The sequence below is a fragment of the Falco naumanni genome, chromosome Z (genome assembly GCF_017639655.2).
Source record: "Falco naumanni isolate bFalNau1 chromosome Z, bFalNau1.pat, whole genome shotgun sequence".
NCBI classification, from domain to species: Eukaryota; Metazoa; Chordata; class Aves; order Falconiformes; family Falconidae; genus Falco; species Falco naumanni.
The window spans coordinates 33,364,834-33,384,681 of NC_054080.1; the positions used below are offsets into that span (position 1 = coordinate 33,364,834).

Genomic DNA, 19,848 nt, shown 5'->3' on the forward strand with positions numbered 1-19,848 from the left:
TCCTCAGTAGATCTCAAGTGACCACCATTTACAAACCACTCTCATACATGGACTCTGACAGCAAAACAAGGAGAACTGGACTGGTATGCAAACAGAATGACAGCAGAATTGGGATCTCACTGCCCACCGGGGGAATCACAGCTGCTACGAACAATTAATGTTTCTATTAGAGTAGTGTCTTGAGGGAACAGCTGAGTTTCAGATAAACACAGAAAGCAGTGGTGCACAGTTTAGTACATGTGTTTTCGTGTATACAGCACATAGAATGTGAGATTTCTCTCTCCCCTGCTTGAACAGCACCCAGCACAATGCAACCACCACCACATATGACCTCCACAGTTACGCAGAAAATATACAGATAATGAGAGAAAGAGGGAAAACGTATGTGTATATGTTAATGCACCCTGCCTTACAGTACTCCATAATCAGGAGAAAAGGCAAACAGAGGAAAGAAAATCCTTTGCCTGTGACTACTGCCAAAGCTATGCATTTCTACAAACACCCTCCTGAACCTTATGAAATGAGGATAATTTCAGTCTCCTGGTACATTGCAAAATGAAACAACAGCTCAGCAACTTTTACTGCAACAACTAGCAGTGTATTTTAAAACACCAGCACCCTCAGCTTCTGCAATACCATGTCCCTAACAGATCAAAGTTTATTTCAGGGCTGAAACAAAGTCCTGCTGGACCTTCTGCAGCTAAAGAGAAATCAGAGCATGTTTCAAAACTGCAGCATGAGGCACTGTGTTTGAGCAGGGGCTGGAGGACCCTGGGGAGTCTCACAGCTGACCCATCACTCTGGGAAAGTCACTTCCCATCAGGCCCCTCTGTCAACCTTCTACACTGTCAACCTTTTACGGCACTAAAGTAAAAGCCTTGCTTGTCACAGTGCTACAAGTAAGACGGCTTCAGTGCAAGTGTCTTCACAACCAAGTGGGAGAGTGCAGCTTTGCAGAATAACCACCCTGTAATCATTGAATTCAAGTGCTGCGACAAGTGCAAGACACACAAATAACAAAGAACAAGAACTCCAGCAATGCCTTTCATTCTGCAAAGATGTTGTCAAGTGAAATTACTCTCTTGCTCTCCAAAGGATGGAGGGTGAGACTGGAAAGAGCACCATTCTGTAGAAAATTTGCATGCTACACCAGCATTTCTACATTTTGTTAAACAGAAAGCTTTAAAAACTAATATGCCAGTGATACTCATAGAAGTATTTCATTAATACTCTACAATAGACAGCATCTCCATTTTTTCCCCTTGAAAACTTTCCCCTCAAAGATCAGATAAGAAATTTATTAATGTGTTATAGACAAGGAGCCTTCTTACTTCTTAGGGAACCACACAGTCTTTTCAGGTGAATATTGAAGATGACTTACTTCAGAAATCAGAGCGGGTGAGTCCATTTCACCCAGGAAAAGAGCAAGTACAAACTTGCCATAAAGGCCACTTAAGTAAAACCTGAACCTGCTGCCAGCAAAAGGACCAGAGGGAAGGCTCAGCTGCAATTCAGCAGTTACCTCCAGTCTCTTGCACTGGCTTTCAGCAACTTTCAGCTCAAATCTTCCATCCTGACTGCAGATTGTTTTGTCTGTTTCAGGAGTTCAACCCTCTCAAAAAGGTACTACACTCAGAGCATCCACCTTGTAAACCTCATGTTGTAAGAATTTGATCCAAACCACGCACTCTCTTCTCAGAGACTATCCAGGTTGGTTCCAATGAAACCAACAACTTCCGAAAGCCACAGCAGAGGAGGAGAAAACAGCAGTATGCACTTGAGCTTGCACTCCTGATAGTTGCAAACCACAGTGGAAATGTAAAAAGCCTTTCAAAGGAGCATACATCTACAACACAAGGCAGCCTGGACAAACACCACCAATTTCTTTAATATGCTGGGGGGCAAACAGCCTTAACAATCTACTTAGCTGCTACCATTTCTTTGATTTTGACTGTTCTCACTCATACATTGCATTTCACATTCCAAGAGTACAGTTAAAACTGTACTATATTTAAGCTTGAACCAAAAGACTTGAAGGGTTTCAGCTGACTCCTTTTTTTTGAGACTTCTTGCTGTTAGGGAGCAAAGTCTGTTAAAAACCAGTGTCTCTTCTTGCTTTGGGGGGAGAAAAAATAGTACCCTTTTATCCTTCAATTTTGCTGTGGAGCAGAAGCTGTGGATTCCTACCAAGGCCAAGCTGCCATTCAATTGTTTTGCAGCTGGTCTTGCAAGCATTGCAGAAAAGTGTATTATGAAAAGATGGGAATGGAGGACAGCCTTACAGGAGGGGAAGTCAGATGTATGAAATGCAATGTTAAAAGCAGCCTAGAAGAATGTGTGCAAGATACAGAGATAATGCTGTCTTTGCTGGTGAAGCTGGCTATTTTTTCAGCCATAAGTGACAGCAAGGGTATAAACTGGAACTGATAGGGTGCACATTCGGATGGGGACAATAGAACTGAACTTGAAAGTGTGAAAAGCAGGAGGGTGTCAATGAAAGGATTCATGTCTGAATGTGTGTGTAAACAGGGTGGGGAACAGAGAGCCAGCTATACTGTGTGTCAGAAGGGAAAAAGCCTGGAGGTGGGCTCTGAGAGCAGAGAGGATGCCTGCTGCTTTATCCCTCTTTAATTAGTTTCCAAAAGACAGTGATTTCCCCTACCTTCTGCAAGTACAGGACCGTTCCCTTCAGCACAGCATAAAAGGTTTTCCAGCCCCGCTTTCCCCGGGGAGCTGCAAAGAAAACAAATGAAAATCCATTTAACTCAGATCCATTTTTACACTTTGTCTAGGCAACAGGAGAGCTACATTAGTCCTGTGTTAAACCTCTTTTGTACTCTCCTTTTCAAATGACAATGCAACTCAGCACAGTGCCTGCACATACCTACTGTGAGAGAGAGTAATAAAACAACCCTGACGACAGCCCTGGACTGGATCAGAAGGGAACAGTAGCAACGCGGAAAGCAGGCCAGAGAGATCCAGTCTTTATGCTCTTGCAGGTAGGCAGACACTGCCCCTGCACAGCTAGATGAGAGCTCCATGCCATAGCAGCTTTCAGAAAGAAACACCCATTCTCCGTGCCACAACAGTCTTGGCAGGCACTGCTCAGGACTAATGGGACACTGCTCATAAAGCAGTGCCTCTCAAGAGCATTCTTCCCCCTTGCTGCTGCTGCACACCCAAGCTGGCACTGAGCGGTCAGATGGCTCCTTGGTCCCTTTCCCCTCTTCTTGCAGCCATGGGGGAAGCCGAAGAAGAGAGATGGGAGCAAAACAAAATCCTAAGGGAAAAACCACAATCACCCTTCAAGAAATGCAAAATCAGTTAAGAGGTTGAAGAATGTAACAAAGCCAACACAACCAGCTCAGAAATTCCGAGAAAAAAGCGGTGGGGGGGGTAGGGTGGGGAAGGAGTGAGTCAGTCAGAGAGGGGATTCAGTGTGAAGTTTGAAATATAGATGCAGCTGAGGGAGAGAACACACAGGCTGTACAGTCACAGTGCCAGAGACCAGAAGCCTGCATCTAAGTTCACTCTCCACCAAGAACACACCACTGACCAGCACCCACTTGCCTCTATACTGAAATTAATAACCCGTGCACAACTAAAGCATCACTCTCAGAAAGGCATCCCATTCTGATCTGATGACAGCAAGTGATAGTGAAGAGGTTATTAGTCCCCTGCTCCAGAGGTTAATCATTCTCATTTCAGATAATGGGCCTTATTTCTAATTGGCGTTTCTTTGGTTCAGCTTCCAGCCATTGGACCCTGTTACATCCTTCTCCTCTAGACTGCCTAAGTGCTTTAACCCTCAGTACTCCTCTCCTGGGAAAATACATATAGCATGCAAGCACATCACCTCATTAGCAATCCCACACAAGCTGATCTCTGCCCTGCAACAACTCCATTAGGAAATGAAATATGAAAATGTCTAACTTTAAAAAAATGAATTGCATTGTATTTGCAACTGGAAAGTCAGGATTTTACTTTTTCAAGAGCTACATGAGAATGAGAGACAGACCTCTAAGATGTACAGGAAATTCTGAAAAAGGCCCAAATTACATTACTCATAAAAGGATTATCCCCAAAATGCCAGTGTCCAGCATGCTAAATAATGAGCAATTCTGATTACTTATAATTAAAGAAAGAATTTCATAAAGGCAACTAGGTACAGTTACATATTAAGGTTAAATAAACAGAAGTCTAATAAAGAGGAACCTATTCAGAGCATCCAGCTGTCACAAAGAATGAGGTCAGTTTGATTTCAACATCTCTGTTAGGATTTAGCTAGCCAGCTGTCAGCCTCCAGCTTGAAAACACCGACCTCCAATTGTACCTTCTAAAATATTCTAGCAAAACACACGAACAAAGAGTGTAGTCCGGCTAGGAGAGAGTTGCAGTTACTGAAAACCCATCACAAAGTGAGACTTCACCTTCAGGGTTCAGGCTAACAGTGTGAACCGTGAGTAGGTGATCATCAAGATTGATCAGGGAAAACACAAATGCTCTGAGTAGCCACTGCTGTTTCCAAGATCAACAGAAAACAAACAAATGAAGATATCTAAACAACAAACACACACAGGTGAGTCAGAGGCCTTTGATAATTAGTGCACCACAAATGGAAGTAGGACAAGAAGGAAAGAAGACAATTAATTAAAGTAAGTAAGAGACAGAGCAGGATTATTCCAAAAAAAGGGGCAGGGCATACATCTGGCTTTTACCAAAAGCTGCTGAACTTCATCCGGTATGTGACCCAAGGCTGGGAATGTAGGGAAGGGAACAGTTACAGCATTTTCCAAGTAGAGATAAAGAAGACCCTTTTTTTAAAGACAGACACAAAGTAGCGGAGGGGAGATTTGAAACAATCTCATGTCACATAAGGAAAATGAGAATTACCAAACTACTACGGAACAGCTACTGTAATTCACTTGAAATTGTTTTTTCTTCTGTAAAGCATGAGATTCATTTTCTTACAGCACAAAAGATTCACATTGCTTTGCTGTACCACATTACTCATTATGCTCATGAATGTATATGGGCTGCTGCAAATGGCACTGAACATTGTAAATCCTGGCCTAATACTGGAAATGTGATAATCCAATTGTGTTGTTTGTTATTGCTGCAATTTTCCCTAATGAAGCAGCACTATTTGCCTTTGGAAGCACACGGACTTACAGTAAGTGGCATTGTGCAGAGATAACAAGAAAATGACATGGTAAGAGCGAAAAGATACTCACTTTTTTTCCCGTCCATATCTGCATGGATTTTCCGAGCCAGAAATCCAGTTTTATACACAGTAGCATTGGGGTCATGAGGGATGTCCAGGAATGGGTTATTTGAGTTGCCAATTCGACTGACAGCCTTCGTCTGGTTCCCATTATCCTTTTCATCTGTACCATCTGAGTGAGACTTTTTTTTCTCTTCTTCATCCCTTAAAAAACAGTGGAAACCAAGCATGAGCAAGGGACTGATCAGCAAAGCTTCATTTCAGTAATTCTTGCATGTTCCTTGTCAAAATATACCTTTCTTTTTAAATGGGGCCCTATTTAGAAAGAAACCTAGACATATACCAAAACATCATCAGATTATAGCAAAGCTTCAGTTCACTTACTTCATCAGCACAGGACACAGGAGCCAGTTTTTTAAAAAAGCCCACGTTTCCCTTTTAGAGTCTCAAAAGGCAGGACTTCAAGAGTGTTCTGTGTCTTCCAGCTTCACCTAATTTTAATTCCACTTATTTGAATGCTAAAATGGGAAATATTTTCCTGCTGGGCTCCCCTGAAAATCTCCAATTTGTTCATGAGTTCACATGTAGATTAAAAGAATTAGATTACTACAGATCACCGTGGCTTACTCCTTAACTTAGCATATGAAACACAGACTCTACCCCCTTTATTTTCCTCCACAGACTAGCATAAAAGTAGTAATTTGAAAATAAAAACTACATTAGGCACTAAATGAATTATGTTACCTGCATTTCAGAAACAAAATGCTGCTCAAAATGTTACTTATTAGGGCAATGTATTCAACACAGCTCTTGGGGACAACAATGCAACCCATTTCAGCACATCAGGAGCATTGCCTGACTAATAAATGCCTTTTTGCTCATCACAGCCAAAGGCAAAAAGGACCGGACAACCTAGAAAACAAAGGGTGTTGATCACAAGAGTAGGACGATGGTTTTCAGAGCACAGACCACTGAATCTGGGTGGATGGTGTACCTGGAGGAACCACAGTTAGCGCCAGATTAGAGAGCAGCCCTGTGTCCTTTGAGGTCCCCACACACTCCCCCTCCAAGTGACTGGGAAAGGTGTGTCGGGGAGGATGAAAGCTGTCATGTGAAAGTCATGGTAGCCATGCTTCTCCTAAGACCAGCATCTGATTAAAAAAAATAATCATTATCACTTCAGTGTAATGATGGCTAATGGCACTGGGGTATGGACTTCAAGTCGCTGCATCTCACTGGACCCAGATGATCAGCAGAGAGAGCAAGCTCAGCCAGACCTTCCAACTGCATGCATGCATTCAAAGGTGTGTATCAGGGGAGGATTAGCAAGGCATATGTCAGTCCAAAAACTCCTTTGGGGGCACACTGCAACCATGTCTGCTTATGGGATTGACCATCCAAAGAAATGTCCTCCAAGAACTGCAGGCTAGAGCAACAATCTGTGTTATCCTGATCTCTGCTGAAATGGTCTTCTGGGGGATAACTTAGTCTGAGGATAAGAAACTGTTTTAACAACAAGGAAACCAAATCCAGAGACATGCAGGCTATATTAGTGAACTCAGCAGTGCCAGAGAGTGTTCCCAGGCATTTGAGTTTGATCACGTCATATTACTTTGTGCTTGGCATGGTCTCAACGCAGCACGCTCCCAAACAATTTCCAGACACTTTTTAGGAATCAGCTCAGTCAATGACCGCCCCAACAGACAGTGTAAAGGTAAGTATCTTCTTTCGGAAGGTGAGACTTCTCAACAGTATGGATACGGATGCTACGCATCAACACTTGGCCACAGAGTCACACAAAGGTGCCAGGCATTTGATTTAGTTGTAGAGAAACAGCCAAGTGGTGCACCATACCTTCATGGTCTTGTCTTGCAAGGTCTCCTGATATAAGAGGAATAAAACTTTTACTTGAAGATCTGACTCCTGCAAGGAAGAGCAGTTCTTGCATCCTTCAGCCTATTGATAAGTGGTTTTCCAGTCTAGAACAGAGAGATCTGCAAAAATCTTTTTGTTGGTCAAAGCAGTAAGGATTGCTTCATGCATGATTTGGTTGAAGCCCTCTTCAGTTGCAGTTCTGTTGCAAAAAATTGTCAGAAAATTTGGTGGGGTGCAGTGCAGAATAGGAGTGTGCATTCAGGCTCCCACATTCACTAGTTCACGGTAAATTCCTGGACAGATCTGTTTATTTTACAGACCATGGTATCTGATTCACTTTTAACCTTTGGAGAACTTGAATCTGGAACTACTGCAGAAACAGAACAACAATGCAATTTTCTCTTCCAGAGAGAGAGTAATTTTTCACAATTGAAAAAGTGTAGGAATTGCTGATAATTTTGCTTGTCCTGACCCTCCCTGTGTTTACTGCACTTACTAGCTGTTAGAAAATTTGGACCATTGTGTGACACGTGTTTCTTAGATATGTGTCCATTACCAGAGCAAATTCTAACACAAATCTGTGCTGCCTAATCCAGAGTAAAATCTCTTATAGGGCACAAGCACTACGGCTGATTTGTCACATAGAAACGCCCTGTGAATTTTGAGATCTCAGCCACAGACACAGTGGATTTCTCCTTGTCAGCGGAGACCTACTGCAGTAAATGGCTTAGCATTTATTTATTTTTTTTATAAACTATCTCCTTTGGAGCTATGGAAGCAAATTACCTTATAGCAATCAACTCTCCTGTGGGAATGTACCAGTGCCCTTATACAAGCAGCCACAAGTGTTGTGATGAGCAGTCTTGGGGATCCTGGACACTGCTAGCACTGGGGACAGAGCTCTCAAACTCAGCATCTCTGGGACAGCTATTAAACAGAAATTCTTCAAAAAACAAATGCATACAGGGCACACAATGACAAAATGGCATCTGCTGTCATGAATGCTGGTAGCATTGAACAAATCTTTAATTGGTCCTTTTCATCTGTCACTGAAAATGGGACATCCTTGAGACTCAGAATCCTCAGGCACTTGTGAGAGCTGAGTACTCTGACAAGATGCACGAGCAAGTCTGTAAGATGCAATGAAGGGAACCAGAGTGAAAAGGGGGACTCATTACAGAGAACAGGAAGTGGATGAACAGCTGAGAAAATAAACTAAAAGGAACCTCTGCCTTCCTCTAATCTTGAATATGAAACACCAGTGGAATAAAACCAGCAGATCTGGGACTCACTTCAAATATTACATGTTGCTTCAGTGGTCAAGCCCCAAAACAAAAAAGGATGGCTGGGAGGAGTTTTAAAGTAGCAAAACAGTTCAGGTATTAGCCTTTGCTTAGGTACCATCCAAAGTTGGCTGAATAGATAGGTCCTGGATAGGCTTTATTAAGGATGTAACAATTTAGGCTTACTCCTCACCAGCCTTTAGGGTACAGTTGCAAGAAGCAAGAGTTGCAGAAAATTCAGCTGGCCTCTGGATACATACACCTGAAAACTGGTATTGTCTGAAACGCTAGCATGTTGGAGGTGCAACCACTCAGTCATCCTCAGATGGCTTTTGAGATGGTTCAAGTCCTGTAACACCCCAGCATGGTCTCCAGTGATGTAGGGTAGAAGTCAGTGGGCGGTGTCACAAAAACACAGCTCAGGTCCTCATCAGGGGCAGGCTTTGTGCCTCTCCTTTTCATTCGGTACAGGAAATGGCAAAACCCTTCTGCATTTGGGGAAAAAAACCCCCAGGTTGGTTCCAACACATCTTTCAGTAGCAAAACTTCACCATGAGAATCCACTCAGGCTTGCGGCAGCCTTAACAGATTTTCTCTCTTTGATCAGCAGAGGGAGATCATTCGTGGCACTGGGTCTGGAACCAATTCCTCTGGTGACCCCTCTCTGACAACTGAAAGAGGCTGATGGCTGTGAACCCTCTTGCATGTCCATTTTCCCTTCATGGACTGTGGGACCTACTAGTGCTTCTGCTCTGCAGGGTACTTGTGACAGGAAAAGGCTACCTACCACCTGTAGAGTTTCTCCAAGGCTCTGCTTACAGCACGTGTCCTGGTTTCAGCTGGGATAGTGTTAGTTTTCTTAGCAGCTAGTACAGTGCTGTGTTTTGGCTCTGATGTGAAAACCATGTTGATAACGCACTGATGGTTTTAGTTGTTGCTGGGTGAGGTTTATACTCAGTCAAGGACTTTTCAGTTTCTCTGGTGCTGCCAGCGAGAGGGCTGGAGGGGCATGGAAAGAGGGGACACAGCCAGGACAGGTGACTAGCCAAAAGGATATTCCATACCATACAATGGCATGCTGAGTATATAAAATGGGGGAAGAAGAAGGAAGGGGGGGACATCCGGCATTAATGGCATTTGTCTGCCCAAGTAACCGTTCGGCGTGCTGGAGCCCAGCTTCCCTGGGAGCACCTGCCTGCCCATGGGAAGCAGTGAATGAATTCCTTGCTTTGCTCTGCTTGTGTGCGTGGCTTTTGCTTTACCTATTCAATTGTTCTTATCTCAGCCCTCAAGCTTTATATTCCTTCCTGATTCTCCTCCTCACCCCTCTGGGCCAATGGAGAGTGAGTGAGCAGCTGCATGGGGCTTAGTTGCCAGCCCGGGTTAAGCCACAACAACGTGGTATTTGCAAGGCTTCCTAAAACAAGACAAGGAGCTTCAGTTCCACCTCCCTTAGCTTGTTTCTTTGGAAAATGACCTGCAGACAGAGCTGTACTGGGGCACTGACTGCCCATGAGAACCAGCGCACCAAAGCCAGGATCTGCTTTCTCTAACATTTGAAGACACAGCATTGAAACAGCAATGTTTTCATTCCCAAATGTATGATCACTGACAACCAGAAAGAGTTTGCCTCTTATTCTTAAACACACAGATTTGAAAAACATGCAGGAATGCAGATGTTGCCATTTTGGTGAAGAAATGTATTTTCACCTCTCCCCAAAAAGACCCTGTACAAGACCCAATTTTGTCTTCTAGGAGAAAACCACCATCAGGATCTCTTAGTAAGAAAAACATTTCTTTAAGCTCTATGGTCTGATTTGAGGCTCTGCCTTGGAAAACTGTAATAGACTGGGGTCAAGCCCTTCATTTCTAAAAGTCTACTTCATCTTTGCATTTGTTCAAATAGAAAACTTACATGACATGGCAAAAGGCTGGGTTTACCCATTTAAAAACTGGCACTTAAAATTATTTAGATTTTTAACATATAATTGTATGAATATGTGGAACTGACAGCATCTGTATTAGGAAATGGACTTAAGAAACCAATGCAGAGAAGTTTTGGCATCTTTCTCAAAGGCAGGACAGAAGAAAGGAGAACAAGATGATTACCGGGGTAATCAACTAAACCTAAAATAAACTCTAAAACCAATCCTGAAGTTGCAAACAGGAAACATCTTAGAACTCGGGAGTCAAAGAGTTAACTATAAAGGGGAGAGGTTTCTCAGTTGAACCTAGAAAAAGGTGAGCTTCAGCACAGATCTTTATAACCCCTGTCTCAGCATCACAGTTTGCTGCAAGAAACACAGAAAGGATTTAGCAGTGCCCCTTTCCCACCATCACTGTCTCAAAGACCTATTTTTGTTTGGCTGGAAGGAGATGATTTTTTAGTGATCCACTCTTCCTAACCCATTCTGGATAGCATAACCAGTTCACAAAATCCTCCAGTGAAAGCATTCCACAGCTCATCTAGGAAAACCTATTCCCTGGTTTAAAAGGCTTATTGCTAGAAAGCTTTTTTAAAATGTTGAACCCAAACTTCCCGTGTTTCAAATTTAAGCCCATCCACAATGGATGTGAATAATATTTCACACCCTTCTCCTCTGCAACAGCCTTTACACACTGAAAAAATTACACTCGGGTCCCTCTCCTCAGTGCTCCCTTTTCCAGCTAAACAAACGTAGCTCTTTTAATCTCACTGCTTGTGTTCACAGGATCTTGATTTTATTTCATCTTATGGGTGATGTTGGGGTTGAAGAACAGGAGTTTACCATTCAAGTGTGAAAAAACCTCATGGAAGTATCAAGTCCCTAAGGAAAATTTAAGCAGCATGAGAAATTACAACACAATTGCTGAAGCTACATGCACTCCTGGGGTGGTTCCAGTGACCTTAGCACCCTGAAAACAGGATCCATCAGACTAACTGGGTGAAGCAGCACATAGCTTCACTGCAGTCAGTAGCAATTTCTGCCAATGACTTCAGTGAGGTCCGATCACTACTTAGTGCTTCACTTGCTGTTCGAAGAAATGAACCACAGTCCAACAGACAGGAGAGTTCTACAAATGTAAGCAGCAGAGAGGAAATATGGAATGGGACGAAAGAGAGAGAATAATAATATTTCTGATGGTTAGCTTTCCCATATTGCTTTTCTCTTTTTCTCCCAGGACACTGAAAAACAAGACGGTCAAGAGGAAACAGTAAGCAAAGTAAATGGCAAGCCAAGAAAATGGAAGAATGTTTTCTGGCAGTTCTGTTGCAAAAAATTGTCAGAAAATTTGGTGGGGTGCAGTGCAGAATAGGAGTGCGCATTCAGGCTCCCACATTCACTAGTTCATGGTAAATTCCTGGACAGATCTGTTTATTTTACAGACCATGGTATCTGATTCACTTTTAACCTTTTGGAGAACTTGAATCTGGAACTACTGCAGAAAAAGAACAACAATGCAATTTTCTCTTTCAGAGCTGTACTCATGCTTCCCCGTTCATAAAGAATAAAGGAGTACTCCTGCTGAAAGTCTCTGAAGCACATCTGCTGTGCCACTTCTCTTGACTACAAAATTGGAGTCAATGGTAGCCTTTTCTTTCCGTAGGCTTTGGATCAGACTGCAATTCTACTGGAAATGGACAGCAAACCATGGAGGATGACGACACACCTAGCTCACAACTAGTAAAATAAGGATCATGAAGCAGTCTTCCCCCATCTGTGTCACTGTTGCCTATAGACTTATTGCCAGTCATTAATCCACCAAATAAGGTACTGCCAGAGCCGCTCTTTAACTGTTGCTTAGCTCGTCTTAGATCCTCAAAGAGATTCTGGCTGGAGGAAAGGCATTCCTCCACCATGCCAGCATTGCAAGACAGCTTATGCTGGGTTTTGCAGTCCTATTTCCACCTTTGCCTTACCTTCCACCCCTTCCCCTGCCAACTGCATCAGAGCAGCAAAGGGATACTCTTTGGAAAGAAGAGGGGATCTTCCTCAGTCCCATCACAGCAAACCCGACCATGTCCCCTTCCTATCCACCCCTCTCTGCAGATCACAACAAAGAGCAAGAGAGCGATGTGCCTCCTCCATATGGTTCAGGCAGTCCCAGGGCGCCTTGGGGTGATTACTTTACAGCAACCACACACCTCTGTCAAAGTGAGGAGAGACATCTTCACACTCCCTTTTCCAGCCCACACCCTCAGTCTTAAAGGTAAAGGCATAGCCTCTTTGACTATGCCCGGAATGAGCTTTGCTTCTCAGCGTGGAAAGTAATTGTCACATCAGTCCCAGCTATCTGTCTGAGTTTCAGATTGGAATCAACAATTTTTCCCTTTGAGCATTCTACTGGGAGAAGCTGGATTTACACTCATGTTGCAGAGCCTTATTTAGGTAGGATTCTGATTTTTCCCTCTTCCAGCCTGCTTGCAGTTTTCCCCAAACAGTTCATTAGCAAGGGACATGGACTGGACTATGTAAATGCCAAAGCAGTTACCACCTATACAGGAGCAAGCTATCTCATAAATCACCTTGACTGAAGCTCATGGGAGCAGAGCCAGGCATGAGCCAGTTCCCACCTGGAGGCTGCCCAAGTGCATTAGACACGGTATGGTCTCTTGGCAAGAGCTGCAGGAAAATTCTGATATCAAGAAAGTCACATAAAGGATTCTGCTGTGTGTAAAGTACCTGTGAGAGAGTGTCTTGCAAACAGCTCTGGTGTTAGATTCACACAGCATATTCCAGGTCCAAGACACGGTCTGGGAAAATGTCTCCGACTGTGTATTTTATGAGCTTATCAAAGGTGGCTCTTCTTGATGATTCTCCTTACCAGCACACCTTCCTCACTACTCTTGACATCACCTAACACACTTTTGAACAGGCGCTGCAATCCCGGTTGGAACTAGCAGCCCTTGTAACTAAGGTTGCACAGCCTGCCAAGAAATTCATTTGCAGATGATGAAATTAAAACAAGGAAGATCAGAAACCAATGGGCCTGCAAGACCTGTGGCAGTTGTAAGGACTTCTAGTACAAAAGGTGCAGGAATATGCACCCCACACATACATCATTCTCAAGAAAGGGAGTTTTCAGATATATAAATCCAGGCACATAAACATCTTGTATAGCCAAAACAGATGACAGACATCACTCTTTTATTGCTCCTTGCTGGCATACCTAGACCACATGAAACGTAAGCACAGAGAAATGTCAATTTAACACAATCAGAAATTGAAGTTCACTCTCACCTGCATTATTTCCATAGTTAACAAGTGTTAGCCTGTCAAAAGGCAGCTAAGGACAGGGGGATATCAGACTGTACAATTTATGATCTTTCGTATTAGGCTGTTGTCAAGTTATCCATAGTTAATCAGGAGACAAACCAAGACAATAAACCAACAGCAGGAAACTCAATCCAAGATGTGTGTTTCTATTCAGTGGTTCTGACATAATGTAACGAAAGATAAAGGGAGAAGTCAACTTCTGTTTTATTTATGCAGTTATAGAACAACAGAGGATTTCATTTCTCTCTTTTCAGGCTGAAGTTTCCTACTAAATGAAACGTCCTCTTTCCTTACAAATGCAGTTGGCTCCTATCATTAACAACTCCCCTTGCTGGAGAAACAGAGGAGGCAGTGTTGCCAGGTCATTCATTAACAGAAAAGCAAACTTATTACATTCCCTAGCTATCTTCTACACTCTTTGGAGCCCACTCAGATGGTGACATAGGATGTATGAACAGATTACTACACAGGTACTATTTTAAACTCGTAATTTCTATGCCATATACTTACACTGCCCATTCCAGCTTCTCATTCTTGATCGAATTGTAGAGGGCCTGCAAAGGGAGAGAAATGAGATGACATTATTGTTTGATGACATTATTGTTTGACCCCTGTTACACATACATTAACAAGCTGAGGAAAATTACCTAATTAATACCAGCAAGAAATCTGTCTCTGATCAAGGAAGTACAGTATCTGCTTATGGTCTAATGCAAAAGTCTTGAGCAGAAATGTCACCTAAGCAAAAAAATATCAGAAGGCAGGGTTTGAGATTACAGTCATTTTCTCAAGTGGGTTATTGGGTTTTGTGGTTCGGCTTTTTTAAAATAACCCTGTTAAGTTTGCAAAAGCTTCAAGACTTGAAATTCAAGGTCCAATTCAATTCCTGATAGTGAGATTTTTTTGTCATTGACTTTAACGGGGCCAAGATTTTGCTGTATGGGCTTACCTGTAAAACTATGCCAGAATAGCCATCCAAATGTCCTAAGTCTCACAGCCACCTGACTGCTTTCCCAGTCACATCCCCAAACATAACCATGATCCATTTCAAAGTCCAAAACAGAAAATTAATGATAAGCATCTTTCATGCTTGAAGACCAATGTCTTGGACTGCTGCCTGCTAACACTATTACTCTTTCAATTCATAGGAAAGATGCAAGTAGTTTTGACACCAAAGGTCACAGTTCTGTTGTAGATACCAGCCTGCAAAGAAAAGACTCTGGAAGCTGACTTAAGGGTGGGCATCAGACAGCTGGGATGGATTTCTTTTGAGAGGAAGTAGGCGTATCACTTGGATAAGTGTGTCTGCTTTCAGTAGCTGATGCATACAATGGGTAAATGCTATTACTACAAGCTAATGGAGTTCTTCAAATAGGCCACTTGACTCAAGTGAAGTATTTTGGTATGGAACGTCCCTGATTCTCACACTTACAATCCACATTTGTAATTTATCTTATATACATAGCTAGATTTACTCCCTCTGGCACATAACTCCTACACAGCCTCAAAATATGTTAACGTGTAGAAGAACTGTTGATGCACATGATTATCAAAAAGTAGCACATCAAGTATGAACAAGACTGAAAATCACATACTATAATAGCTATGACACGCTCAACAGAAACATTAGCATTTTAATAGCCTTAACTCTGATCTAAAACAAAAAATGGTTTGGAAAACTGAAGAGTTGAAACTAGCCTTGTGAATATGCCACAGCTGAACTTGCACTGCGAATCCTATGAGCATATCCCACTGCTCATCCTGGGATCCACCGGCTCCCTCCGAAGTCTTGCACCATTTGTTTGAAGATCCTTAACATTCAGCTCTGTGAAAATCTGGCTCGACTGAACCATACACAAGCAGATCAAACATAATGGTACAACTCACCTCACACTGATGCTGCACAAGCAGCAACTTTCATCACAGTGCACTGTCAAAGTAGGCTTCTCTGAGAAACAGAACAGATACGACCCCCAGGAGGAAGCATCCCACATCCTACTTACACTGAGCTAGCAGAGAGAGAGACCCACTGCTAACAGGGCTTTGCTGCGCTACTCACAGCAATATGAAGAAGTATTTCCAAATCTGGAGTTTTCACTGTCTATTTCTATATATCCTGTCTGCTCTAAATTTGTATAAGGAGTTCTGATCCAAAGGCAAACAGCCAAAGGTGAAAGAAACAACATTGCTGGCAGTTTGTAACCACTTTGCTTAATTTTCAGATGAAAGTTATCAAGAGATTTTAAGACCACCCTGCACGAAGCAAGAAAGCACTAACATTTCCCCCTCCCACCGCGCAGCCTGCAGTCCGGCAGAATTAGACACACCTACATTTTTCTGCACAGGCTGATCCTGACACCGGGGTGTCACCCAATGTCTGCTATTAGAAGCCACTATGTTTCAGATGTTTTGGACAAAATCCTCCTCTTATTCTTTGACTTGCACTTTTGTTCCTATTACAATTAAAATGTTCTCTTATATTTTGAGCCAGAAAACTACTTCCAAATTGGACAAAATCCTCGTCTTATTCTTTGGCTTGCACTTTTCTTCCTATTACAATTAAAATGCTCTCTTATACTTTGAGCCAGGAAACTACTTCCAAATATAAGGCAAAGGGGCCGCATTTTTTCCCCAGTTGCTTCCCCATTTTTTTTTTTTTCAGAAGCAGTATTTTTTTCACTAGCTGGTTGGATAAACTTTTGAAACAGCAAAAACCTGGCCCAGGGTATCAGAAATGCCTTTTGCTGTTCTCTGACCCAAATGCCTACAAGATTGTGTCACAACCTCTGAAAATGAACACCTGCCCTGTGCAGTACTACTTTGTATGTGATTTTACTGCTAAGAAAGTCTCTAGGGATCACTACAGCCAAAGAGCAAGACACACAAAAACAGCACTCCAGATTGGTGTGGGAACAACAAATGCCCCAGGCTTTTGCCTTGTGGAAAGTGACATGTGTTTGTCCCTATCTTTAATAATGAGCCAGGCTCCATCTTCCTTCTTTAGGGAGTAACAGACACCAACCCAGTCATATGGCATACATCTGACTAAGGACACACTGTCCCCCATAGAGCATCAAATACAGTCTCTCAGAAAGTCTCTGCTATTCACAAAAATGAAGGAAAACCCTAGAGAGTATCCACAGGCCAGGCAGCTGTATCCAGGGCATGTTCGGTGTGCCTACCAAGCACGTTCAGTGAGACCTCAGTAAGCAGACCTCTCAAGGGATGGAGATACGTGAGTTCTCATGCCTGCCCCTCGACCCACCTCTTTGGCAGAGGCTGCTGCCAGGCTGCACACTCGCCGCAGGACTCATGAGCCTTTTAGAGCTGCTTTACGTTCCTCCTCCAAAGCAATTTATGCTTTAACATTTTCCTGATGTCTGCTGGGCTCTCACATGATCTGGAGAAGAAAAATTTCTCCCTCCCATGTTTTGCAACCAGTAGCAGAAGTGTATAGGCCAGGACCCGCTCTATCATTTATGTCACGGCTGTTTCCCAAGGCCCTGATTCAGATAGCAGCTCTTTTCAGCACGCATATCTCCACAGTATGATTGAACCAAACAAACCTGGAGACAAGCATTTAAATGCTTTGCTAAATTGCAACAAAGCTGATCAGAGATTATGGCAGGGACACGACTTTCACCATACTTAACTAGCTACAAGGATAGGTTTTATTAACTCATGTTTTCTCCCTGGGAAACGAAGAATAAAAAAGTATCTCTGGTTTAAAGCAGTCTTACAGTTTGACAACAACCACAGCTTCTCACCTGCTAGCCTGGGAAGTGCTTGACAAATTTGTTATCTAAGCCAGAACACTGGAGGCTGGACCACAGCAGGGAATGTCAGAATGAATACTGCATGGATCTCACCTTGCAAGCTGGATCAATACCCCTTGGAAAGGGGAGAGACCATCTATCTCTTTTGGCACCCAAGGCTACTGTAGGCAGGATCCAAACCCCCAGCTACCAACTACTCAGCAGTGTCCAACTTGCCTGCTTCAACTCTTCAGCTCTGTCACCACCACAGAAACTCCTTACAGTTTTCCCCTTTCTGAGAACTGCTGATCTCTGGGTCCAAGCTCACCTGAGGCCCAGCAGGGTTCTAAGCTCCCTGAAGAAAATAATACAGTTTTGAAGGGAGAATAAAAGAAATTAACGGTTGCTAGAACACAATAGCAGACACCATCCTAGACACCTTCCTTATTTTAACTTCAATGCTGTTTCATACAGCTTCAATCTGACCCTTAGCAGACTGGTGTGTAAAAAAACAATGGGATTTGCTAGGTGTTTGCAGGATTTGTTAGTATTTGTTAGTAAACTAGGTAAGAAACTTACGGATTCTTTTTCTAGCCTGTAACTCTGTAAGAAGCTGTGGAATTCCATCCCTATTTTCCCTCTGTTAAACAGGTAGATGAACTACAAATCCAGGTTTTCACAAGCTCTCACCACTTGGTACTTTTATTCCAACTGTAAAGAGAAGCAAAACTATGCAGTCAGTGCTTCTGAAAACTCCTGTTTATTTTACAAAACTGCCAAGAAAAAAAAGGTCACTTGCCATCCTCACCTCCCTCCAAATCTTGTCACATGCACAAACCGTTGGACCCATTTAAACAGGCTGTTCTCGGCACCTGCCGACTGCCGACTGTGTGAGTCAGTCTCAGCATGCAGAAGCAGTGAACAAAAGAAAGGTACAACCAGGTGCGCCCACAGGGACAAAGATGTAACAAATTACCCAGATATTCATCTTGGTAAATCATCTAGGTAACAAGGAGACACAGGATCTCCCAGGCCTGGTAGGGTGCAAGATGCTGAAGAGGTCCCAGGGGACCATGCGATCCCTTCCCTTGAAAGGCAACATAGGGGCTGGTTCTTGAAGCAGACTACTGACTTTCTGTACAGACTAGCCCATTCAGAAAAACCTGCTGAGAGGGAAAGGAATACACGACAGATATTTTTTATACCTCCTCCATACACAAAGGAGAAGGAGCCAGAAATGCCTGATGTGAGCTGGTAAACAGGCAAAACCAAAACTGAGTTCAAAGAGTCAGCAGGAATGAACCTGTCTTCTCTAGTTTTTGTTTCCTAGGCTCTCCACCTACACTCAGTTCCACCATGACTTCTGGAGTCATCCTTGGGGGAATGACCATCTGACCATAACAGGAGATACGCCAGGTGGCTTTTGCTGCCCCCAGGACAGGGATGCACTTGTGCTCTCTGCCACCCTCCACTGCAGCCACTGTCAGAAGAAGCCCTGCCTGGGGACACTCCTTCTTCACCTCCAGCTGGCAGCAGCACAGCTGATCCCAGGCAGCCAAGGAAGTCCCAGTCACACCCTAGGGCAAAGACATGCTCAGCCTTTGCAGCCAGAAGTACTCAGTCAGAAGTTCAGCATCTCTCCCAGTCACTCAGCATCAGCTCATCAGCTCTGTCCCTGGCACCACAGCACACAGCCAGGCACGGTTGTTTATAGGAAGGAGGAAAAGGTAGCAGAACCCTACAAAAATAAAACAGGTAAATGAGGCAACAGATACTAGACGCTGCAGATGTCTGCACGCAGTCCTGATAGGTGTTAATATGCCCATCCTTTGGACCAGAGTCTGTCTCTGTGTCATTGCCTGCTGCCAGCTTTGGATGGGGTGAGACACATTGCTATATACCACTCCCAGCGTGCTGTTTAGGTGATTACCTGAAGGCTGACCCTCCCTCCAGAACTGTTGCCTGCATCCAGATCTACACTACTTCACCGTCTCCTATACGCCATCTTCCCTGAAAATCAAAATCTTGAAATTTTCTCCTGTCCTCATGCACAGATCTGTAACACCTGGTGAGGCGAGGATCAGGGTTCTGATCACTGAGTGCCTGTTAGCTCCTTGCCAGGCTCAAAGCCCACATGCCCCCCATGTCTCATGCATATTCCCCCTTCTGATGTGGATGCAGCAAGGATGCAAGAATAGTACCCCAAGAAGCCTGTGGGTTAGTGCACGGCATGGCATGTCTGCTGACACCACTCTCAATTTCAAATTCCACTGGTTTGTACAACAAACGTCCTTCTAACAAGCTGGCACACATTACTCATAAAACAGCACAGAGCTGTTCAGCAGCATATGGAACTGATGAATGTTGTTTTGGTGTGGGTGGAGATAGGGTTGATAGGAATGTTTTAGGGGGAAGGAAAGAAGATCATTTCACCCAGGGAATTTCAAGTGCGT

The 19,848-nt window shown here is 43.4% G+C and overlaps 1 protein-coding gene across 5 annotated transcripts in view; it reads right to left on the reverse strand.

The window, feature by feature from the left end:
• The window catches only part of PSD3 (pleckstrin and Sec7 domain containing 3), a 118,398-nt gene that overhangs the window by 31,013 nt on the left and 67,537 nt on the right, over positions 1–19,848 (reverse strand). For all 5 annotated transcript variants that reach the window (XM_040579429.1, XM_040579428.1, XM_040579427.1 and 2 more), the window contains 3 exons: positions 14,151–14,194; positions 5,235–5,428; positions 2,663–2,733 (listed from right to left, as the gene is read on the reverse strand). In XM_040579429.1, the coding sequence (XP_040435363.1) occupies positions 2,663–2,733; positions 5,235–5,428; positions 14,151–14,194 (309 nt within the window). The remainder of the gene's footprint in view (positions 1–2,662; positions 2,734–5,234; positions 5,429–14,150; positions 14,195–19,848) is intronic.